General features: G+C 36.7%; 3 protein-coding genes across 3 annotated transcripts in view; 2 read left to right on the plus strand and 1 right to left on the minus strand.

Annotated features, from left to right (window-relative positions):
• The window catches only part of LOC106136704 (SUMO-activating enzyme subunit 2), a 283,092-nt gene extending 270,148 nt beyond the window's left edge, over window positions 1–12,944 (plus strand). Inside the window, exons 2-10 of the mRNA XM_060946562.1 lie at window positions 2,342–2,562; window positions 3,872–4,026; window positions 6,703–6,850; window positions 7,646–7,898; window positions 8,346–8,478; window positions 9,112–9,220; window positions 10,398–10,569; window positions 11,281–11,448; window positions 12,163–12,944. Coding sequence (XP_060802545.1) covers window positions 2,419–2,562; window positions 3,872–4,026; window positions 6,703–6,850; window positions 7,646–7,898; window positions 8,346–8,478; window positions 9,112–9,220; window positions 10,398–10,569; window positions 11,281–11,448; window positions 12,163–12,713 — 1,833 coding nt within the window. The 5' untranslated portion in view covers window positions 2,342–2,418 and the 3' untranslated portion in view covers window positions 12,714–12,944. The remainder of the gene's footprint in view (window positions 1–2,341; window positions 2,563–3,871; window positions 4,027–6,702; window positions 6,851–7,645; window positions 7,899–8,345; window positions 8,479–9,111; window positions 9,221–10,397; window positions 10,570–11,280; window positions 11,449–12,162) is intronic.
• Window positions 12,945–13,106: 162 nt separating this feature from the next.
• On the minus strand, window positions 13,107–15,452 carry LOC106136703 (phosducin-like protein). Its single transcript, XM_013337330.2, has one exon. The coding sequence runs from the start codon at window positions 15,321–15,323 to the stop codon at window positions 14,511–14,513; it is 813 nt and encodes a 270-aa protein (XP_013192784.1). The 5' UTR covers window positions 15,324–15,452; the 3' UTR covers window positions 13,107–14,510.
• A 617-nt stretch (window positions 15,453–16,069) lies between these two features.
• Window positions 16,070–25,429, plus strand: LOC106136689 (uncharacterized). Its single transcript, XM_013337317.2, has 13 exons — window positions 16,070–16,202; window positions 16,298–16,445; window positions 16,531–16,651; window positions 17,255–17,392; window positions 17,783–17,931; window positions 18,667–18,819; window positions 19,266–19,361; window positions 20,130–20,283; window positions 20,830–20,948; window positions 22,102–22,201; window positions 22,656–22,835; window positions 23,795–23,970; window positions 24,481–25,429. The coding sequence occupies exons 1-13, from the start codon at window positions 16,199–16,201 to the stop codon at window positions 25,292–25,294; spliced, it is 2,352 nt and encodes a 783-aa protein (XP_013192771.2). The 5' UTR covers window positions 16,070–16,198; the 3' UTR covers window positions 25,295–25,429.
• The last annotated feature ends 401 nt before the right edge of the window (window positions 25,430–25,830 follow it).

A 25,830-nucleotide genomic window follows, 5' to 3' on the forward strand; every position in this document is an offset into this window, starting at 1 on the left:
TTATTATAGTGCACTTATACTACCATTTTAGTACAGTCACGTTTTGCGGAAGCCTGCAAACTATCTAGAAAACAAGTTTCTAGCTATGCTGCCACCTGGGAAAGGTAGACTGAAGAAATCCTGGCTAGACTTCGTGAACGAATAAGACATACATACATACATATGTTCACGTCTATATCCCTTGCGGAGTAGACAGAGCCAACAGTCTTGAAAAGACTGAATGGCCACGTTCAGCTATTTGGCTTTATGATAGAATTGAGATTCAAATAGTGAGACAATTATTAAGTGATATTTGAAATGTACCAAAATAATGAATAAAATGTTTTAATTCGAATACCGCGCGATGAAAACGGCATCGCGCGTGCTATTCTAGTTAGATGTTAGACCAAATAAAATTTACGTACTTAAACGTAGTGCCCTAGTGGAGCGTGAATTATACCACGGGAGTTAAGCCTCAAGCGAAAATAAGTTTACCGGCTTAAGTATAAAAAGTTCAAAGATTGCTTATTAAAAACTTAGCTTTTCGAACGATTTCCCCACGGACTTAATTCAGAACTGTCTAAGTTTAAGTAAAAATTATTATACTACCAATCAACTTAGGGCGAAAACACATTTTTTGTATGTATGTTGTAAAGTTTAAATTTATGTATGTAGGCGACTGAGGGAAAGGCTAATAAACTTGGTGATAATGATTCTTCCTGTAGGTGAACAGGCGAGCTATTTGAATCAAGAGTCTTGGCTCTGTCTATCTCGCAATGAATATAGACGTGACATATGTATGTATATTTAAATGTATATACTTAGAATCTGATCTATCAATGGAATTTATAAGTTAATGTGGCATGAAAATCGTTAGGTAAAGTAAGTAGTTTTTGAGATAGGTATTCACAATAATTTGTTAAAATTCAAAGTGTTAGATAGATAGATAAAACTGTTTATTGCACCATAAGAGTAAAACATGCAAAACAGTACAAAAGAGACAGAGATATTACAAAGGCGGACTTATCGCTAATGCAATCTCTTCCAGTCAATCTTTGGGTGGAAATCTTCGCGATGTCTAAGTTCACAGCGTACCACTAGTGAAAGCAAGTAAAGCACTGACAATAACATAAAGTACCTTACTAGGTACTTGTGTATAACTATGTACTAGGTGGTTGTGTATAAAATTTTATCAAAAGTACCACAATAAAGAAGAAGTTATATTGTTTTTGGTTTGGTGATAAAATTAACATCCTACGCTTATTTAATTACGTTTTTAACTGTAGGTACCTACGCTCTTTATTAGGTGAACCGGGTGAACGTAACAAATTGTTACCAGGAAAAGCAAACCGCAAACAAACACACCAATCAGTTACTGATTCGGAAAATAGTGTCCAGTTGTTTACCAAAACTACCAATCTACTGTGATCTCCCCTTTATTAACACATCACACCTCCCCAAGTGTCTTCTTTTAATGGAAAAGCCACGTTTGAGACCCTAATTTGATTTACAGTCGTCGTAACCTTTAATTTCGCCCGATGTAACGACGGAATTATTGCCCGGAAGGTTCGATAAATTGCCTCAAATTGCTTAGAGTGGTAAAACGCCTTATTTGTACTTAGAAACCACGCGACTCAGTCCGCGTAAAACGAACAATTTCTGTTCCCTTGGGAATCCTGCTTTCAAGACATTATTTTAAAAAAAACTTTTTCGTAGTGGAAGGCAAAAAATATTTATCATTTCAAACTCCGTTTCGGTTGACTATTTCCCGCTCATTTCACTTACGCAGTGGAAGGCAGGCAAAAGACTTCGCCACAAAATGCCACAGACCTCTTGATCCAGCGGTTTGAGCTTTGCGTTGATACCTGTGTAAGTCAATAATTACCTATACTATAGAGAACAGTTTTTTATTATATAAAGAAGATTTGACAATAATTTTTATATTCATTTATTTATGTAAGTACCTTGATAGAATCAGGGATATATTGGCGAACGAAAGGTCAAATCAAGAGTACTTAGGAACCTAAGCTAAAAGAGACGAGCTTACATCAAGACAATGAAGGTGGATGTAAAAACGTAAGAAGTATCTATGCAGGAATCGTGCCAGGATAAAAAGATATACTCTATCCGAGAAAAAGGCTTGATTTTTTTTATGTTTATAAGAATAGTAAAACAAACATGAATCAAAATCTGTCGGTCGTGTTTTCTTAAAATAAGTCAACGATAAGTAGAAATATAAAAACAAAACGCAAATGCTGACATGAATGACGCCGCTATTGACATGGACATGACGCCTGACGCCGACTTTGACAATTATAATTGTCGGTTGTCGGTCGGTTTCGTTTGCGTTTACATCAAATCAACATCAAATTAATATAAATTTATTATAAAAACTAGATAAAATCTCATAAATTGTAACTGAATTTATAATAAATAAAGATGGTTGCGAGAGTAGCTGGTGTTTTCGACGAGAAACTGACCGAAGCCATTGCCAATTCGAAGATTTTAGTTGTGGGCGCCGGCGGTATAGGTTGTGAAATACTAAAGAATCTCGTGCTCACCGGCTTTCCACATATTGAAATCGTAAGTCTTTTTAAAACTAAAGGAAAATGGCACTTTTGTCCTAGCAAACCTAAGAATCAACATTTTAATTTTGCCCTTGTGACGTAGGAGGTACGTAAGGTTCAAGTCGTCACATTACAATGATGTGCTAACAGTACTCTGAATATTATACTGACACTCCACCAACACAATACGCTTTAAATCTCATACATACGTTAATAGGGATTATTGCAGAGAAAATACTTTGTTTTTTATTATGATGTCAATGTTTGCATGCACACATGTCCCTCATTCAGATATTCTATATCTAGGCCTTCACTTTCTATCAATCCTTCCTTAGTACTTCATGGAAAGATCCATATTATGTCTTTTGTGTTCTTTTTGATATTGAATGACTGGTTTTGATCTGCATTGGAATCACCTATTCTTTTTATTATCTATATACATATATGAATTTTGCATGCTTTGGATAAACATTTTAGAATATCAAAAATAAATTATTGTTAAATTAAAGTAGAAGTTTTGTTTTATTCAGCAGAAGAAGAGGGTAACTAAAAGGGATTGCCAAGTTTTACAAAACAATAAATAACTTTTATTCTATTACAAGAATTTGTACACATAGATAATTATCAAAAATATAATTTGCCTGGATACAGCATCTTAATAATTATTAACAAATGCAAAAATCTGAAAGCAAGTTTGTATATTTGTATTCGCTTCATTCGTTATCGACTGAACCAATATTCTTTTAATTTTGCAAATATATGAATTAGTGTGTGGAACCATCATAAGGTATTTTTCATCCCATTAAACACTATAGTTCCCATGGAATAAGGGAAAAAAAATTTTTTTTTTTGGTGGTGCTTAATTCGCGCTAGTAGACCATATTCCACCAAAAAATCTACTTATATATTATTAAGCTGAAGAGTATGTTTGTTTGAACATGCTAATCTCAGGAACTACCGGTTCAAATTGAAAAGTACTTTTGTGTTGAATGGACCATTTATCAAGGAAGGCTTTAGGCTATTTAACATCACGCTGTAACTATTAGGAGCAAAAAAATAATGGAAAATGAGAAAAAAACGAGAGAAAATTATTCACCCTTGAGGGCTTCAATGATGCCCAAAATAACTATTCCACGCAGATGGAGTCGCGGGCACAGCTTGTATTATCTATATTCTATTATAAAGCCAAACACGTGAATGTGGCCTATCAGTCTTTCAAGACTGTTGGCTCTTTCTACCCCACAAGGGATATAGACGTGATTATATGTATATACTTATACATACACATATGTATATTTTATGTACATTCCATGATTTGTTTTCAGATTGATCTGGACACAATAGACGTGAGCAATCTCAACAGACAGTTCCTGTTTCACAAAGAACATGTTGGCAAGTCGAAGGCTCAGGTTGCGAAGGACAGTGCTCTCAGCTTCAACCCCAACGTGAACATAATCGCTCATCACGACAGTGTTATAAGGTACATTTGCACACACTATCAATGGTTTTATTGTACTCAGAACTGAACAAACTCTTTATTTGACCGAAAACTTTCGCGCTCCTTGGAGGAATCTGTTAACTTTTGAGCTGTTAGGGACAGGGTTAAACGTTTGGAAAAAGATTGCCATGATGTATATATAAATAATGTGGAAAAATCCATCTTGTGTAATCCCAAATATTTTTGGTCATTTATAAAGACTAAATATAAATCTAATACTATTCCTTGTAGTCTTAATTTTAACGGTATTAAGGTTAACACGGGAGAAGATATTTGTAATGCCTTTTCCTCGTATTTTCTCTCAAATTTTTCTAATCATGTGCAAAATTCTCGCCCAGGTCCCTCAGAGATAGACCCTTGTAGTGCGAGTGTTGATATTTCATCTGTAGAAATATCAGTTGAACAAGTAACTAAGTTAATTAAAGAACTTGACCCCTTCAAATCGGCTGGACCGGATGATCTGCCCGCATCTTTTCTTATCGCTACTGCTGAAACTATATCCATACCTGTGACTTTGCTATTTCAGCGCTCCATGCGTGAACATTCTGTTCCATCAATTTGGAAAAAAGCTTTTATTACGCCCGTCCATAAATCAGGGTCAAAGAATAATGTAACTAATTTTAGGCCCATTTCCAAACTATGTATTATATTCAAAATTTTCGAAGGTATAATTCACAGACCACTTTACCCGGTACTTAAAGGTGTACTATGTTCAAGCCAACATGGATTTGTGAGTGGAAAGTCTACGGTATCCAACCTTCTTATCTTGAACGATTACATGACAGACGTGATGGACAATGGCAGGCAGGTCGACGTCATCTACACTGATTACAGCAAGTGTTTTGACCGCATTAACCATGATAGACTCATTTTGAAACTGAGCACCATACTTCGTATATAGATAATAGATCCCAGGCAGTTGTAATCAATAACTATATATCTAGCTGGGTCGATATACCTAGTGGAATTCCACAAGGTTCCCTCCTAGGCCCTTTATTGTTCATAGTGTTTATTAATGATATAAGCAGTTGCTTAAGATCTTCTCGTGTCCTATGTTTTGCTGATGACATGAAGATATTTTCAGTGATATCATCTCATGACGATGTGCTGGCTCTGCAGTCTGATCTTTTACGGTTGGAAAGCTACTGCATGGACAACTGCTTGGATCTAAATCCGTATAAATGTTGTGTCGTTACTTTCACAAGAAAGAAGAATTACATCTCTGCAACGTACACTTTAAAGAACCAAATGCTGAGGAGAGTTACTTGTGTTAGGGATTTAGGTGTTTATCACGACATTAAATTGACATTTGAGGAACACGTAGATAAAGTGGTCACGAAAGCGTCTAAGGCTCTTGGTTTTGTACTACGCTGTTCCTCTTCCTTCCGCTCAGTTAAAACTTTAAAAATTCTGTACTGTGTTTTTGTGCGTAGCATTCTTGAATACGCGTCACAAGTTTGGAATCCCAGATATCAAATATACATAGATAGAATTGAGAGAATCCAAATGAAATTTATTAGGCATTTATGTTACCGTCTTAAAATCACTTATAGCTCATCGGAATATATTCCATTGTGCAGGCAGCATCACCTCGTGCCTTTGAATTTAAGTCGCGAAGTTGCTGATATAAGCTACCTGCTGAAGTTGACAAATGGAATTGTGGATTCTCCTGAGCTCCTATCGAAAGTATGTTTCTCAGTCCCTGCTAAATATCGCCGACATTATTCCCCTATCAGTCTTCCAGTAGTATCGACAAATTATAGGCAGAATTCATTTTTATGGCGAGTAGGCAAGGCTTTCAACACTGTTGCAAAAACCATAGACATTGATATTTTTAACACCTCTCCAGCAAGGGCTAAGCATTTGTTGTATGAAAACTTTTTTTTGTGATTAAGTATTTACATTTATCTTCTTTAAGACTAATTATTCACAGTATGTATGCACTTAAGCATCTGCTTCAATGTTATAATTAACTAGTGTGTGTTTAATTGGCGTTCTCGAAAATCTTATTTTTTAAACTGTTTTTATTAGTGAAGACCTGTAATTGGCTCTTAAATGTATAATTGAAAATCTAATGATTGTATAATTTGCTGTTGGTCATCCAAATATATAAAATAAAATAAAATGCAAACATACTTGAAAATGGTAGATCTTTGAGGTGTGAAGACTGAAAATACTTGGTTCATACATATAATTTTTATTCATCTAGGTAAAGCAGCTTATTTGATACTGTAAAAGTTGAGTAGTGCTGTGTAGTGCTAATAAATAGGACCACTCCATATCTTCATGATCATATTGTCATTATGTTATATGGATGTCGTAAAAGGCGACTAAGGGATAGTCTCGTAAATTTGCGATTCTTCTTGTAGGCGATGGGTTAGCAACCTGTCACTATTTGAATCTCAATTCCATCATAAAGCAATACAGATGAACATGGCCTTACAGTGTTTTAAAGACTATTGGCTCTGTCTACCCCACGTAGGAAAAGACGTGACTATATGTACATACATAAAATACATACATAAAATCACGCCTCTCTCCCGGAGGGGTAGGCAGAGACTACCTCTTTCCACTTGCCACGATCTCTGCATACTTCCTTCGCTTCATCCACACTAGGTGACTACATATATGTATGTACATTTGTCTGTATTGTTCCAGCAACGACTACGGAGTGTCATACTTTAAACAGTTCAACATCGTGATGAACGCGCTGGACAATCGCGTGGCCCGCAATCACGTCAACCGGATGTGTCTCGCGGCCGACGTGCCCTTGGTTGAGACGGGCACAGCGGGCTATGCTGGACAGGTAAATATTATTCTATCTAATGTGATGTATCTAATGTGCCGTGTGGTTCCCGGCACCAATAGAAAAAATAATTGGACCACTACATCTCTTTCCCGTGGATGTCGTAAAAGGCGACTAAGGGATAGGCTTATAAACTTGGGATTCTTGTTTTAGGCGATGGGCTAGCAACCTGTCACTATTTGAATCTCAATTCTATCTTAAAGCCAAACAGCTGAACGTGGCCTATTAGTCTTTACAAGACTGTTGCCTCTGTCTACCCCGCAAGGGATATAGACGTGATCATATGTATGTATGTGCATGTAAATATTATTCTATCTAATGTGATGTACTAGATTACCTTTATCTTGTAATTTGTATTCTAATAGAATTTCTTTTTTTATATCTTGCCCTCAATATAAGCTACTATGTTCAACCCCTGGAATCTGCAACAGAGCGATGGAAATGTAAAATTGTTCGTAAAAATCAATACGCACCTTTCTATCTACTGACTGTCAGAGTCTTGATTAAAACAAAGAAAAAAATGCATTAAAAAAAAATATTCATGAACATGATGCTAAGACCATTCCAGTAATCCAAAGATACTCATGATCAGAATGACCCGCTACTTCCTATTAAGATTTACAAAATTGAGACTACAAACTTACAAACAAATTACTATTTTATGAAACTAGTAGGTACATTATCACACAACAACTTTCAGTGGATGTTGTATGCACAAAATTAATGTTAAACATCTGACATTTTATGCTATGACTATGCTAAAACATTTCATGTTTTTTTTTTTCTTTAAACCAGGTGGAGCTGATCAAGAAAGGTTTGACAGAATGCTACGAATGTCAGCCGAAGGCGCCACAGAAGACCTTCCCCGGCTGCACCATCCGTAACACGCCATCTGAGCCCATTCACTGCATCGTCTGGGCCAAACATCTGTTCAACCAACTTTTTGGAGAAGAGGACCCAGATCAGGATGTCAGTCCGGATACGGCCGATCCAGAGGCCGCAGGCGATGCTGGGTCTTCGGCACTGTCATCTGAAGGCACCAATGCAGGTAAGCTTCTATTCAGTTCTTGGGATTACCAGGGACTTTAACAGACTTTACCAGGGTCTTTTCTCTTGTATTATGGGCCTATCAGTAGCCTGAAATAAATGGATTTTATTATTATTTTTTATTTTGAAGTGCTTTAGTTTTTTTTTTTTTAAATTAAGATCATCCTCTCATTTTTTTTTTGTTAAAAGTTCGCAAGCTGACCATTTCGAAATTTAATATTTGTATAGAATGGGAAAATATTTTTTTTTATGTTGGTTGGTAAGTAAACTACTGACAAACAACTCACAGGAGAACAATTAAAGATAATTTCTTTAAACTCCTACAGGAACGACAAGAACTATTAAAAAATATTGTCAAATTTACAGGCAAATGCAAGTTACACAAAATGGATTAAGTCGAATATTTAATTTTTCATTATTATAGTGAAAATTTTCATCCTCTTTGCAGGCAATGTAGAACGCAAAAGCACAAGAGCATGGGCCGCTGAAACTAATTACGATGCGGAGAAGCTGTTCACAAAACTGTTCGGTGATGACATCCGTTATCTGTTGTCTATGGAAAATTTGTGGAAGAAACGCAGGTAAAATAAAATTATAATAAAAAACAATATTCAATCATTCTCCTACTATAAATATATGTTCTCTTTCCCCTTAGTATATAATGCGCGACGCCTTTATTATCGCGCGAAAAACTATCGCTGTTTCGCTTTTTATTATGACGGGAAACGGGACAACGACAGTTTTTCGTTTAAGGAAGTATATATAGCATAGTATAATTATATTATATAGCTCCATCGACGTAATATTTACAGACCCACAATCCTCAAATATAAAATTGCTCATACCTATTGATCATAGTTAACTTAATTGCATGCCTATTGCGCTGCAGATAATATTAAGAATTAGAAGAATTAAGAAAGGTTGAAATGGCGGATAAAATTGACGATGTTTATAGTTTGATTTTGTTCTCATCTGTAAACCTTGTGTATAATACATACATATAATCTGTTTACTATTTTCTAAAGGTTAAATGGTCGAGAATACTATTGGCTTATTTGACTTAATAATGGAATTGAGATTCTAATAGTAACAGGTTGCCAGCCCATCGCCCAAGAGTATCACCCAAATCTTTTCAAGACCGTTGTCTCTGTCTACCCCGCAAGGGAAACAGACCTGATTATGTGTATGTATGTTAAAATAAATAAAATTGTCAGGCCGCCCACCCCGCTGTCGTGGGGCAGCCTCCCCGGGCGGGACGCTGCGCCCGCGCCGCACTGCGGGCTGCCCGACCAGCGGACGTGGTCCGTGCACGAATGCGCTCAGGTACGACAACTTTGCTATACGCTTACATATATTTTATATCAAATTACGAAGAAAGTTGCTTTATAAAACTCACAAATACAGAAAAAGATTACACGTCGAGCAAATAATTTGTATCTTATCTCTCCCAGAACACATTACGGAAAAAAATCTTTATTTTATGAAGGAACAAAATTGTATAATAATTCTATTAATCTAATTAGATATTAGAGAAATCAAAACCCTTTCGTTATTTAAAAAAACACTAAAATCTCACATTCAAAGTAATTCCGCTATGTTAAGATAGGTACTGACTACTTGCCGTTACGTTTGAACTACAATTATTTTATTTTCTACCCACTAAGTGTTCGATTTTATTAAAATTATTAAATAATTGTTTTTTTTTTCAATGTAGTACGCAAACGCACTTGAATTTTTTAATTTGAATATATGCACTTGTGTGGGGAGTACGCTATATATTGTCGGTGGTCGTAGGTATCGCTAAGGTGCCTGGTTAAAATGTTTGATGCGCATAAAGGCACAGATTCAAATTCCACCCCAGCCATGTACATAATGACAATTTTTTAAAGTGATGTACATTAGTTTGAATACTAACCTATGGTCTTACGGTGAGGGAAACATGGTGAGGAAACCAACGCGCAACTGGATGTATAACCATGATCAATCCAATACGGTGGTCAGACTTCGTGTAAAATCCTGACTCATACAATCTGGAATCCATGGTCAAAGGCATACCCCGGACTTCTCCAGAGTGGTGACGATGCAACCGGTACTAATGCCAGGAGAAAGAAAAAATAAAATTGTGTGTTAAAATTATTAGAAGGCACAAGAATGAGCATCACTCTCAAAATTTACCACATGTGTTATCTTTTCGTGCCGTGTGGTTCCCGGCACCAATAAATAAAAGAATAGGACCACTCAATCTCGTTCCCATGGATGTCGTAAAAGGCGACTAAAGGATAGGCTTATATAATTACTTGGTATTCTTCTTTTAGGCGATGGGCTAGCAACCTGTCACTATTTGAATCTCAATTCCATCATAAAGCCAAACAGCTGAACGTGGCCTATCAGTCTTTTCAAGACTGTTGGCTCTGTCTACCCAGCAAGGGATATAGACGTGATTATATGTATGTATGTATGTATGTGTTATCTTTTCAAAACAAATTATTTCATATTTCAGGTGTTTGCATCAAGTTGTAGCGCGTTACAAGCGGAGTTGCGCAGTCGCCCGGCCGGCGACCATCTTGTGTGGGACAAGGACGAAAAGAGCGCAATGGATTTTGTCACGGCTTGCGCCAACATCCGCGCTCACATCTTCAACATACCGCTCAAGTCGAGATTTGAGATCAAATGTAAGTTATATAACCGAAACCGCCGAGCTTGTATGAAGAGAGTTATGAATGTGGATGAAGCGAAGGAAGTATGCAGAGATCGTGGCAAGTGGAAAGAGGTAGTCTCTGCCTACCCCTCCGGGAAAGAGGCGTGATTTTATGTATGTATGTATGTAAGTTATATGTAGTTCTCTTTGTCTGTTCACAATTTGCTACCTACACCACTACGCTTGGGGACCTGGGGTCCGCTAATAAAGTAATGTAGTTACTGTGTAACTTTTGTGCTGTGTGGTTCCCGGTACCAATATAAAAAAGAACAGGATCACTCCATCTCGTTCCCATGAGTGTCGTAGAAGGCAACTAAGGGATAGGGTTATAAACTTGGATTCTTTTAGGCGACGGGCTAGCAACTTGTCACTATTTGAATCTCAGTTCTATCATTGAGCCAAACAGCTGAACGTGGCCTATTAGTTCTTTCTGTTAGCTGTCTACCTCTATATCCCTTGCGGGGTAGACAGAGCCAACAGTCTTGAAAAGACTGAAAGGCCAAATTCAAAGTGTAACCGCCTAATAGAAGTATCTCAAGTTTAGAGGCCTAACCCTTAGTCGCCTTTTACGACATCCATGGGAGAGATCCATGGAGTGGTCCTATTCTTTTTTCTATTGGCGCCGGGTACCACACTGGCAAGGGATATAGACGTGATTATATTGTACATATGATTGATTTCACAGCGATGGCGGGCAACATAATCCCAGCTATAGCGACGGCGAACGCTATAGTGGCCGGGCTCGCCGTACTGAGGGCTCAGGCCATCCTCAAGGGAGACATCGACACGTGCTCCAGCGTGTATCTGCGGCCCAAAGTCAACCACCGCGGTCAGCTGTTCCTGTCGGAGAAGAGTAAGATCTTTTATTTATTCTCAAATTCATTTCGTTGCTTCCTGTCATTACTATCACTACATAGTATAGAACAAAGTCGCTTTCTCTGTCCCTATGTCCCTTTGTATGCTTTCTTTAAAACTACCCACCGGATTTTGATGCGATTTTTTTTTTCAATAGATAGAGTGATTCAAGAGGTTAGAGTGGAGAAATACTGTTATTTTTGAGATTTCTAATGTAATGTTGTTAATTATCATACTTTTTTCCGCTTCCATTGCAAACGCAGGCTGAACCCTATACGAGATTTATCAAAATAATGTACTAATTATTTGTACACATTGAAAAGGTCTACAGAAAACTCCGCGATGGTATATGTCTATCTTTCATGGATATCCCACAATAAAAATTTTTTTTGTCATTTCCATTTTACGACAATCTTAGTTCGCTAGTTATCTATTAAAAAGTTAAACAAATAAACTTTATTATTATGCGGCCCCGGTTTCACGAGCACGAGGTATGACCCCGTGCTGGTTTCCCCGCTATTACGCCATTACGTGCAATACACTTCCATCCTGGTGCATAGGATCTGCTCTTGCGACTCCACTCTGGCCGGCTGGCCAAAGCAAGCCTGAGATGGAGACTGTATTATTATCTCCCAGTCTGCCATTATTAAAAACTAAAAGTTGGGAACCTATTTGTGCGTTTCTTTTTTAAAGAGGAAACCTGTTGTTTCAGCTATCGCCCCGCCGAACCCAAAATGTTACGTATGCGCCCCAAAACCAGAAGTCGGCCTCGCTTGCAACATCAAGCAACTAACTCTAAAAGATCTGACCGCAGCATTCAAAGAGGGCCTCAATATGCAAGCCCCCGACGCCACGGTCGAGGGCAAAGGCCTGGTCGTGCTGTCATCGGAACCAGGCGAAACGGACCACAACAACGACAAAACCTTAGAGGAAATCGGTCTGAATGACGGATGCGCTCTCATCGTGGACGACTTCCTCCAAAACTACGAAGTCAGAGTGCGGCTGCAACAAGAAGACGAGGAGAAATCATGGCGTTTGGTCACCGACAGCGACTCGCCAGCGCTCGCACCGAAAGAGGAAGCGAAGCCGGCAAACGGGTCCAACGGAAACGGGTCCAATGAACCCAAACCTGGGCCCTCGAGGTCCAAGGAGGATAGCGACAGTGACATGGAAATCATCGAGGAAGACGACGACGAACCCACAGCTAAACCGCCGAAACGCAGGCGCACAGAAATAAGTGATGAAATCGTGGAACTCTGTTAGAACCTTTTGCAGTGCTTGGCTGTTGCAGCCGTCCTCTCGATGTTTCTATACGTGATGCGTTCCAGAGGTATTTTCTAAAAGTATTCCAACATATTCAGAAATTGTAATGATATTCGAGTACACAGTATGTAGGAATAAGTGATATTGATAAGAACAATTTTTTTTTGACGTAGTTTAAGCGATTCTTGTACGGATATATTCTCACTGTCGTAAATAAATTTTTAAAATGTATGTGTAATGTTTTATTATATTGTATAAGGTTCAGCTAAATTTAGTAAATTTTTTGATATGGTATATAGGTAACTACTATTTTTATGTCTATGCCAAATTTCGTCAAAACGGTTAGTAAATATTTATTTGATATAAACAATAATACAAAACAAAATCCTTTCTGTTCATAATATAAGTATAGAATTTGCTTTCACAATTACAATAGTTACAAAAATAAAGAACAAAATCACCTACTTGAAGAACTTCTTATAGATAGCTCTATAACAAAACAGACAAAAATAAAACACATTATTGAGGAAAAGAAAACATTTTATAATTGAGATTGCAGCTAATAAAAAATAGATAATTGGTGGGACATCATGTGGAAACCATTTTCCTTATTCTACTTAATTATGTACGACCTTCAACTACATTCAGTACTATTTTTATCATTTCCAGTTGAAATATTCTTAATATATCAACATAAAACTATAATAAAATACCTAAAGACTGCTTTTCTTAATTTTTTTTACCCTAGCAAACCAAACTTTCAACAATTTTTCTTGAAATAATAAAATAAATATTTTTTTCTAAACATAGGTACTACAACTAGGTACTTAAAATGCAAAAAAAAATCTTAATAGCCTAAATACAATTAACCTACTTAAGATTTAAATTAAATTTAGATTAAAAAAACAAAAATTATTCAAACCAAACTATTAATCATTGGTGATAAGTTTGAAAAATGAATAAAAATTTTTATTTAACCCTATTCATGTTCCAAAATTAACAAAACTACACTTTAGTTACTACTTTTGCTTCCAAAAAAATTCTAGATTATTGGGCACTGAAGACTTCTCAGGTTAAAATCTCATTGATACACAACATGTTAACCTCTTAATCACTACAAACAATGCAATATAATGTAACCTACTGTCTGATGTCATTTATGATATCTCAAGTATTAAGTGGGATTACCTTTCAAGATTAACTACATGCTTCTGACTTAGAACTAACTATTGAGAATATACAATATAAAATGGGGAAGAAGGTTAGTTTGTAGTTAAAAATTTGTTAATAAACATACACCAGAACATTTATAAACCTTGTATGTTATGTAATTTATTCAAATATTTTTAATATACATATTTAAAGAGTAAGCAGGTACACAGATACATAGGGAATATAATATTGTTGCAATAACAACAGAAGCAACCAATAAAGAAAATTTGTGTTATAAAATCTACAAAAATTCATAATATTGAACACCATTTTAAAAGGCAGTTTACAATTATGACTATTGTCTAACTTATTCTTACTATCAACTTGCAATAAATTGCTTTACTTATAAATCTTACTAGAAAGATATGAAATAAATGCCTCATATTATTATGCACTCTTCTCTCTTGGATCTTTGCTTGGTTGCATTTTGCTTCCCAAGCTACTGAGACCTCTGCAACCTATACAAGCCCCTGCAACTAGACTTTTGTCAAATACATACAAGTTTTGAAATGCAAAATTTGGCAACAATCTTCTAGTAGAGTTAGATATAAACAAATACTAGAAGACTAAACTAATTTCAAAGAATCAGTATTTTTCAGGTAATATTCCATATGAAACAAGATAACCCTCAACATCTGTGGCAAAGAAGTCCTCACCAAGTGTTTTGCCCAGCCCAACAAAGTTACCAATTATGTCACCACCTTTGTATGCCAGTAAAGCAGGGACACCATCAACTTTGAATTGCCGGCTCAAACCAGTTTTATCTGCTTGGATCCGGCAAAATTTCACAGCAGGATGTTCTTGGGACAAAATTTTCAAACAGCCGTCCATTGTCTGACATGCTTCTTCACTATGATTATAAATGTGAACAACAACAGTAACAGTAGGATCCTCTTGATCTATGGCATCCAAAAACTCCTCTTTACTGTTTAAAGTCAACACTTTACCGAATTTCTTAAGTTTTTGTAGTTTCTCCATCAGTTCTTGCTTTCTTTGTTGTTGGTATTTCATGAGGTACTCTTCATCAAGCAGTTCCTTCCACTCTTCTTCCAAGGCCTCTACTTCTTTGGCTTGTTCTTCCTCGGCTGCAGTTCTAGTGGCCAAAGTCAGCTTTTTAGCCAATTCCCAGCTTTCAATTTCTTTCTCACGTCTTGCGGCTCTTTCCATCTCTTGGAAACGCCGCCAATCTTCCAACACACCCTTCGGGCCCGTATTACTTGCGGTCCCATTCCAACTGTTCACAGGAGGTGGATCAGCAGAGCTACCCTCCGGCTTTGGAGCGTTACCTTCCTCATCACCGCTCCTGCTGTCTTCATAATCCGAATCGCCCTCATCTTCACTACTACTGCAATAATTGTGCAGCTTCTCACCCAGAATCTTATCTTCCAAAGTAGCCATTTCAATAGCTATCAATACAAATTTATTATACAGTAAAGTTACCCGACTAATTAAATTATGTAACTATAATTTTAATTAACTGAAAATAACCGAAAGTATACAACAAATACAAGCGACGCACGCACCACAATGACGTAAAATTGACGTAATGCTCAGTGTTGCCAACGACGTATCAAGCTCCCCACTAGAATCGACCTAAAACCACTAGAAATCCACTAAAAAAAATCGCACCATCAAAAAAAAAACACAAAATTTTCCACTAACTTTATTTCTGTTTTGTCGAAATTAGCACCTGATGTCGCTTTTGGCGGATTAAGCGGCAAATATTAGATATTCAAATTAATCAGAGTAAACAAATTGTTATAAGTTTAGTTACAATTAAATAAAAATAAATGATGTTTAAAATAAATGTTTAAAACAATTCGTTTTTTTAACAGTTTCTGGCCTGGATGCCCGTCCTTTTGGGCGTTTTACTCACCACTAAATTGATGGTTGGCAAATTATTGATTGATGAGTCTAGAAATTGAACTCCAACAACGATACGGGTGGATTTTATAGGCGTTATTCCAATAATTTAAAAAATACAAAGTTCTTAAATTCCACTAGATAAATCCACTAGCCACTGAAACTCATAGGCAAGTCAAAACCACCAGATTTAGTGGAAATTCCACTAAGTTGGCAACACTGGTAATGCTCATTACTTGTGTTGCCATTCTCTCCATCGTTTAAAAATGTCAACGTCAAAACGTAAAAATTCTCGCACATGTTTTTTGGAGTTATCAATGTTGTGTGGAGTTAAGTTCTGTTATTTAAAAGTTAAATAAATACCTAGTGTAGTTAAATAATACCTACTATCAGTGACATATAATCAAAAAATGAGTAAGCATTGTCTGATTATTGACTGTACCTTGTTAAATAAAAATTGAATGTATCTCCTGCCTTGTACACAGTCATTATTGTTATTGAACTTTCAGGTCAAATATTGAACAAAATCCGGGATATAGACCCTAATAACGGTGAAGTTGTTAAAGATGCACTTTCAAGCTTCTTCTTGAACCTCAACAAACACACTGAATTGGACTGCATCAGATGGTTACGCGCTTTAGAAAACATTATCACCCGGTATTCTAACCTCTTCTTATCATCGAAAAGTTTTCTCAAAAACTTATTGAAAACCACTTTTATTTAATTTTTTATAATATTTTAGGTTCCCGAAATACTGTATGTCGCATAGAAACACAGCAGAAACATATTTAACACATTTTTTGGACAGTAGTAATTTCTTCTATGTCTTAGAAGCAGCCAAGTGTGCACATGCGCTACAGCAGGTGAGTTTCTTAAAAAAATCGTAAAAACATCAATTTTCTTCCCGCAAGTATGGATCACAGAGGGAGGGAGGCACAACCAACACAATGTTATAATTTTTTTACTGATAGGATAGTTGAGGATGATGTGGATGAAGCAAAGAAAGTATGTAGAGATCGTGACAAATAGAAAGATGTAGTCTCTGCCTACCCCTCAGGGAAAGAGGCGCGATTTTATGTATGTATGTATGTAGGATATTGAGAAAAGATAAACCTTAATTCCATGTAGTTGTAGGCAATAGCTAAACACAAATTAAGCTTACCAAATGAAAGTTTGAGAAATATTGTGGGAAATTCTCTGTTCATCTTTACATGTTCCCCAGCTGCACCCTCTGCTTTGGGCCTGACAGTCCACTACAGAAATAGATCATTGAAATCCATATTATTAAAAGAGGTAAAGTTTACAATGTGGATTGTTTCTTTGTAAGGGTTAGTTTTCTTTAATACTGAACAGTTCGTGAAAATTCTTTTATTGTTAATAAGGTACATTGTCTGCATGTATGTACCACAGACAAAGCTGTGGCGGGCCACTTATTGTTTGATATGAATTCCTCTCTCCATCACCAGGTACGTCCACCACAGGAGAAATCGGCAACAGCTAAGAGTTGCTGGCGGGATGAGATGAGAGTGCTCTGCAATTCCGTTCACTTGTTGCTCAGGAGTATATTCCCAAATTTGGTGGACTTATATAATGGTAATTCAGAGGTTAGTTGCCTACAAACATATTTATGTTTAACTAGGGAACACTGCCATTTTTCAATGACTGTGTGTATAATGAATGTGTTGTTACATTTAATAATATGCTTATGACACATGCTGTGTGGTTTAAGGCACTTTAGAATAGAACCACTCCATAAGTTTCCCATTGATGTTGTAAAAGGCGACTAAAGATAGCCTTGTAAACTTTAGATTCCTCTTGAAAGTGTGGACTAGCACTCACTATTTGAATTTCAGTTCTATCATTAAACCATACAGCTGAATGTGACCTTTCAGTCTTTTCTAGACTGTGTACCCCGCAAGGAATATAGATGTGATTGTATGTATATGTTTTGAAAAGAACTTATACAATATTGAAATAAACTCATAATTTTTCAGAATGAAGAACCACAAGTGATAAATTCACCATTACTGACTGCTCTTACAAACATAAGTAATGTGAAACACGTAGACAAGAATGTTGAAAGACAGACGCTTCTGTGCACAAGACTGAGGAATGTTTTCGTTTTTATCCAAGCCATGCTTGTGTAAGTAAATGTGATTTCTATAAATTGTGCCGTGTGGTTCCACGCACTATACATACAATAGAACCACTCCATTTCTTTCTCATAGTCTGTCTACCGGCAAGGGATATAGACGTGACTATATGTATGACTAGATTCGATTTTTCAAGTTTCGAAGTTAATAAGCCTTTCCTTAGTCGCCTTTAACGACATCCATGGGAACATATTGAGTGGTTCTTTTCTAAAGTGCCGGGAACTTTGGTATGTTTAAGAAATAATTTTACATTAATGTACTAATGCGATTAACACGCTATTACTCAAATACACATACACATTCAAGAAGCATCATCGAATTTTGGATCAGGTCACGACATGAGTTTAACATTTGTTACCCATAACAATAAGGTTTTAAGAGTAGGACCACTCCATCTCTTTCCCATGGATGTCGTAAAAGGCGACTAAGGGATAGGCTCACAAACTTAGGATTCTTCTTTAGGTGATGGGCTAGCAATCTGTCACTATTTGAATCTCAATTCTATCATTGGCCGAAATAGCTGAACGTGGCCATTCAGTCTGTTCAAGACTGTTGGCTTTGTCTACCCCGCAAGGGATATAGGCGTGACCATATGTATGTATTTATGTTCGAACGGTATTTTTTTGTCGTACTCGTATTGTCCATTGTACCACGAGCAGTTTTGTTCTGCATGTGTTTCTCTACATAATTTATTAGTGCAAAAATAAAACAAATTATTTTTTCAGGGAAATATACCCAGTGCCAAAGCCAGTCCAACCGCAGACGATTCTAGAAGCTCTGATCCGTGCTTTAAGTATAGCGCCATCTAGCGTCAGTAATGTGGATATAACAGTCATCAAAATTCAGGTTCTGAGAACTGTGGACGCTTTGATTGCATGGTAAGAATTTTTTTTGAAAACCCAATCTCGAACTTACATTGAGTCTAAGACAATTACTGTTTTATATAACTTTTGTAAAAAGAGAAAAACGCCTGCAATCAACATGCTCCATTTTTGAAGTCAGGTTTCTAAGACCTTCTCTTAAGTGTAACAAACACCGCATCAAAATCGGTTAATCGAAACGCGATATAATCAAGGACAAACATACATACTGCTCACACTGAGAACTACCTATTTTGAGAAGGTTAAACACAAGAAAACATTGTGGCTGTACATGGAATTATACTTCAAAATCAAATTTTGGGGGACAACAACAACAAACAAAAAACAAATCAAACAAACAAAGGAAAACAATTTGGAAAAAAAAGTTATATTATTTTTATTGCTTTATATACATTTACATATGTAATATTTTCTAATTTTAAAATTATTTTTTTATATTTTAGCCTTGGTGCCAACCTGATTCCTTTTTCATCACTTGTCATCCGATTTGCAATGCAGACCCTCAAGTGGACATCAGAAAATTCCAGCAATGAGTCGAGGTATAAATGTTTACTGTTTGTAAAATACTAGCAACCTTGTTGTTGTAAAGTATGTAAATTAAAAAAATAAAAGTAAAATTTTTATGATTGCTTCAGTTTCTCCGAAGTACCGCCTTTACAAACTTTATCTTTTTAAAATATTAGTATAGAAGTGTATATGTTTTCATTTAAAATAAATGAAGCTTTATTGAGCCTCTGCAAATTCTCCTGTAGCAAATTTCGCGTCCCAATTTAGTACTTTGTGTTTTCTTAGAAATGTGTGTGCTTGATAAATAATACAAGCTTTTGGTTTGTGGCGACTTCACTGACGTCACATGCCATCAACCAATTACAGTGAGAATACGACGCGCTCAACCAATAGCAGCGAAGAGTCTATGGTGACATTTCAAACGTCACACTCCACCAGCTTATCATAGCGCGTATGCTAATTCGCGATAGTCCGAGAATTAGCCAACATCTATTTTTCATATCCCTTAGTGATAAGGGATGTCCACTTTTAAATTATTTTTTTTAACTAGAAATCACTTAAAAAATATTAATATGGGCAAAACAACGTATGCCGGGACAATTAGTATTAAATATAATTTAAAGTACCCGAAACCGCCGAGCTTGCATGAAGAGAGTTATGAATGTGGATGAAGCAAAGGAAATATGCAGAGATCGTGGCAAGTGGAAAGGGGTAGTCTCTGCCTACCCTTCCGGGAAAGAGGCGTGATTTTATGTATGTATGTATAATTTAATATTATCTATGTATTTATATTTCCCCAGTAAGGTCCGTTGCGCCGCCTACCGCAGCCTGTCCCGCTGGCTGGGCACGCTGCGCGCGCACCGCTGCGCGGGCGCCGGCGCGCGCTGGCCGGGCGAGCTGGCCGCCCACGTGGCGCGTGACGTCACGCCCGCCCGACACGTCGTCCAGCTCACTGTACGCGGAGTTTTGAATAAACAGAACTGTTTCTTAGTTTAAAAATTACACATTATTGTACCTTATGTCTTATGTGACGTGTGGTTCCCGGCGCCAATAACAAAAAAGAAGAGGACCACTCCATCCCTTTCCCATGGATGTCATTAAAGGCGACTAAGGGATAGGCTACAAAACTTGGGATTCTTGGGCAATAGGCAATGGGCTAGCGACCTGCCACTATTTGAATCTCAATTCTGTCATTAGGACAAACAGATGAGCGTGGCCTATCAGTGTTTTCAAGACTGGTGGTGTTGACTCTGTCTACCCCGCAGGGGATACAGACAAGACTATTTTTTTATGTATGTAAATGTAAATTTTCACTTTTTTAGAAGATAATAATTCATTTTTACTACACTTTTATTAGCTTGGGTTGTATCTATGTATGTAACGGAATCTTTTTAACATTTTTTTTGTAATAATTCCCAGTTGAGAGAAATCCGGACATACCTGGATCAAAATCGGATTCATCAAATAAAAATGCCTTTATAAATTTATTTTAAATTCCAGATGAGTACACAACCAACGAAAAATTTAAGCAAGAAGGCTAGGAAGAGACTGGCCAACTCCATGCTGCAAGGGGGCAACATGGCATCGCATATGCCCGGTGAGAAGAACAAAGTCGTCGTGTAAGTACTTTTTAACAGCAATTTATTTCTTTTAAGTTATAATTTTCTTGTGAGAATTTCTTCTCTTCTTTTCTTCTGAATCTTTGAATAAATTCTTTTTACTTTTTACTTTTAATTTTATACTGCACTAGCTGTGCCCGCGACTTCGCGTTGAATAGTAATTTTGGGCATCGTTGAAGCCCTCGAGGATGAATAATTTTCCCCGTATTGTTCACATTTTCCATTATTTCTGCGCTCCTAATAGTTGCAGCGTGATGTTTAATAGCCTAAAGCCTTTCATCGATAAATGGTCTATTCAACATAAAAATAATTTTTAGATTTGAACCAGTTGTCCCTGAGATTAGCCCGTTCAAAGAAACAAACTCTTCAGCTTTATAATATTAGTATAGATTGATACTGGTAATCCAAACTAATATTATAAATTCGAAAGTTAGTTTGTTTGTTTGTTACCTCTTCACGGGATATGTTATCTTTTTGAAATATAACGTATATATAATTAAGAGGGAAATGACATATCTTTGATTCCAAAAACTTAGATCCTATGGAATTTTCTAAAAAAACCTGTATTTTTTTGTAAATGGCTCAAAATTCGTCGCATTTTGGCAGAGGTAGTTGAACATTAGTTTGAATACTAACCGGTTCTTTTACGGTGAGAGAGGTCATTCAGGCAACTGGATGTGTCACCATGATGAATCCAATACCAGGTCAGGTTTACCTGCAAAGGTTGCGGAGGTCAAATGGCAGGCGCTTCATATAAAAATCTGACTCCAAGACCCATGGTCAAGAGCATACCCCAGGATCCTAGGAAGAACAAGTATGTGGTGCAGTCGCTCCTTAATTGAACCGATTTTTACACTATTTTCTTTTTTTTGTGCCGTGCTGTGTGGTTCCCGGCACCAATACAAAAAAGAATAGGACCACTCCATCTATTTCTCATGGATGTCGTAAAAGGCGACTTAGGGATAGGCTTACAAACTTGGGAGTCTTTTTTAGGCGATGGGCTAGCAACCTGTCACTATTTGAATCTCAATTCTATCATTAAGCCAAATAGCTGAACGTGGCCATTCAGTCTTTTCAAGATTGTTGGCTCTGTCTACCCCGCAAGGGATATAGATGTGACGATATGTATGTATGTATGTTCTTTCTTTTTTAGACCTGAAGACATAAATGATGAAGTGGCTATAGCCGCGTTAGAATGCGCGGAAACCTTCTTGACTGTGTGCGGGATATTCCTCAAACCGACTACCCACAAGGTGAGAATTCTTAATCCAAACTAATTTTATAAAGAAAGAAGATTTGTATTTTTGTTCGTTACAATTAAACTCAAAAACTCAAAAAAATGAATCGATTTTGATGATATTATATATACGAAAAAAGGACTACGTTTTTTACCAGACCGGACATTAAGGTAGCACTAAGCAAGTTTAACTTTTGAAGTTTTATAATATAAATATCTAATATTACATGTTATTAAGTAAAGTCTTAATAATACTTTCTCTGTCTGTATGTTTGCCTTATCACGGAAAGTTGTTGTAGGAATTTTGTTCCGATTTGAACTGTTGGAAAAAGGGTTTTCTTAGAAAGGTTTATATCTATAAATGCTACCCGTGCGAAGTCGCTAATCAAGTTATAAATAAACAGAAGATTCTACCGGGACATAAGACAAAAAGACGTCCACATTATATAAGGATTTTTCCCTTATTACAGCTATTCCAAGAACGTCTAGTACGCGAATGTTACTCCCTAGAGTCATACTCGAGCGAGCGAGCGCTGTGGCTGCTGCGAGCGTTGGAAGCCACGAGGAAAACCACGCCCGCGACAGTGGCGCCGCCCACACAGTACTGCTTGCAACTGTACAGCGTTTTGATCAATTCCCAACAGAGGGAGGTATGTATAATTATGTATAACTTCAGTATACCTGCGGTTCCGGTCGCGTAAAACGAAAACTCTCGCTTACTTCAGCTCCCGCGGGAATTTCGCGCCATCCTTTATTAGCAGACAGAGTAACTATCTATATCGCTTAAAGAGTAAAAACTAGTTCATCTAAGTATTTATATAATATATCTAGAAGGATAACTAGTTTTAACTCACAATAAATACTTCCGTATCTCACTTGAGCGAGCGAGCGTTGTGCTTGCTCCGAGCGTTGGAAGCGATAAGGAAAGCCTCGCCCGCTAAGTGGCGCCATCTACACAGTACTGTTTGCCAGCTGCAAATAACACACAACAATACATCGTTTTGATCCAATTACCAACAGATATGATGATGTAAGGGATAATATCCCTTAAGCGGCAGATCAAGACAACAATCATAATACATTGTGACAGGTTGTTAGTCAATTGCGTTATAAAGGAATCTCAAATTCGTCTCAAAAATCGTAATCGACGGCGTCTGTGGCGCAGCGGTAGTACGCTTGTCTGTGAGACCGGAGGCACCGGGTTCGAATCCCGGCCAGGGCATGATGAGAAAAGGCCTTTTTCTGATTGGCCTGGGTTTTAGATGTTTATGTATATAAAGTATTTATTATAAAATATAGTATCTTTGAGTTAGATATCGTAATACAAGTCTCGAACTTACTTCGAGGCTAACTGAATCTGTGTAATTTGTCCCGTATATATTTATATTTATTTTATTTAAGCCTTCCCCAAAATGACCATTGTCTTGTTTTACACGTATATAGGGTATTAAGTATAGGTGTATTAAAGTCATAGACAAGGATCCCGGAAAAAAATTCCTTGCCCGTGGGGTTTACGAAAAACTTATTATGTACTCGAGAGATGGCGTTGTGAATGTTTATTACATTGAAAAGTATATATGGAAATATGTTGCTTTCTTTTTACCCACAGATATCGAAGTTCTGTTCACAAGCCCTCCTAGACATACGGATGCACCTACACTGTTCGCCGCCGTCGATAAACTTCGCGTTAGAAGTCGCGGACGACAAGCAGAAGCGTGCGGAGTTGAAGAAATCTAAAATGCAACAAAGGAATAAAGCCGCTTTGGACGCCTTTTTAGAGAACAGGTATGATGTTTATAGAACAAATTTTGTAAATGCTATTGAATACAATCACGAATGATTGTAATGTGCCGTGTGGTTCCCGGCGCTTTAGTAAAATGGACGTCGTAAAATGCGACTAAGGGATAACATGTGGAGGGAAAGGTCGGAGTGGGAAGGCCTAGACAAACGTATCTTGATCAAATGATAGACGACCTGGCAAAGAGTCAGGTCAAGAGTACCAAGAGAGTTATGAATGTGGATGAAGCGAAAGAAGTACGCGGAGATAGTGCAAGTGGAAAGGCGTGATTTTATGTATGTATTCTCTTAGATGTAACTCTGGAAACTGTATCGAAATCCGTTCAGCGAATTGCGAGATAATCGCGGACAAACATACATACATACATACAAGTCAAACTGAGAACCACCTTTTTAAGGCGGTTAAAAAAAGATATAGGTTAGGTACTAGTTACTGTACTACTGTAGTAGTTACTGAATCGACACAAGGAATTAACTTAAGCTATGTTTTCTTTACAGAGTTACAACTGAAAATTCCAACGAAATAATAACAATACTAGATGAACCATCAAATAAGAAGCCAAGACTTGAAGAAGATACATTAGACAAGATAAGCGTTAGCAGTGACTCTGTTAGTTCCGTAGAAATCAGCGATGAATCTGACGGAGACGTAGAACTAGTTCAAGAAAATGATAAAGCTAATGAAAAAGAGAATGAAAATGGAGACATTTCAATAGAAATTGTTGTCGATACTTCTAGTAAAAACAATGATATTCCTGAAAGTAATAAACAAACAGTTTATATCCCCAACGATGTAGTAGATACAGTTGAAAATAATACACAAATAGAAGTCAATACTGTTACTGAAGTTTCAAATAACCATGAAAAAGATGCTCCTAGTTCTCAAGACGACGGAAAAGATAATATTTATGAAGCCAAAACTCAACTACCAATTAACGCTTCAAATGAAACAGTAGATGAAGATATGCCATTATCAGCTGAAATAGCATACGATTTACCCGCAACGGTGAAAGAAGTGCCAGTTTTAGAAAAAAATGACGATGATAATCTTCCGAGTACTAATGACACCGATGACATTCAGATAACTTGCGGGCAAGTTGTCAAAAATTCACAAGATGGCGCTGAAAAGGCTAAAACTGAATGTGAAACACCCAAAGTGAATGGAAATAAATCTCCTGAGAAAATAATGATAGATGATGAAGTTTTAGTTCCTGAAGTAACAATTAAAATTGGTGCTCTTAATGATACTATAACAGTTGATGATATGATGGCAGATTTCGTTGATGAGGTTAACGAAGAAGGTACCGTGTAATTGCATTTTGAAATGTGCCAAGTTGATCGGCTAAAAGCTGTAAGTCATAGGTTTTAAGTTTAATTTTCTTCCAAAATGTAATCGTCTTTATAAATGATATAGGTATTGAAATATACCGAATTAATAAAAAAAAATCTGCCTATCATGCATGTATTTTTATTGCGATTCCCAAAAATATACCAATAAATTGGTACTTGAGGTTATAAAAATGAAACAATGTAAATATTTGGTAAATATTTATTATAAAAAATGTTAGTATATTAACAACTTTATGAAAGTTGTAACATCAAAAATATATTATAATCTAGTTATATAATTATAATTTGTTACATTTTATCATAAAGGCAACATAATTCTGTAAGGCACATTGTTTGGTGACAACAAAAAGTTGCAGAAAATTGTAAAATCCAGGTTTCTAAATTAATTCATTTAACTTACATAGCTAAACACAAAGAAAAAACTAAGCTTCGCTAATATTCTATGGGGTTAGTACGTAGAGTTTTTACTCTATCAAACGAATGGAGCATTCAAACGCG

The sequence above is a fragment of the Amyelois transitella genome, chromosome 11 (assembly GCF_032362555.1).
Source record: "Amyelois transitella isolate CPQ chromosome 11, ilAmyTran1.1, whole genome shotgun sequence".
Taxonomy (NCBI): domain Eukaryota; kingdom Metazoa; phylum Arthropoda; class Insecta; order Lepidoptera; family Pyralidae; genus Amyelois; species Amyelois transitella.

What these genes read in the sequence shown, in the direction of transcription:
- LOC106136689 (XM_013337317.2), top strand. An exon ending in GTGGACGCTTTGATTGCATG is followed by an intron (nt 18,820 to 19,265) that starts GTAAGAATTTTT and finishes TTTATATTTTAG; the next exon opens with CCTTGGTGCCAACCTGATTC. An exon ending in TCAAACCGACTACCCACAAG is followed by an intron (nt 22,202 to 22,655) that starts GTGAGAATTCTT and finishes CCCTTATTACAG; the next exon opens with CTATTCCAAGAACGTCTAGT.
- LOC106136703 (XM_013337330.2), bottom strand. Translation starts at nt 15,323, where the DNA reads ATGGCTACTTTGGAAGATAAGATTCTGGGTGAGAAGCTGCACAATTAT.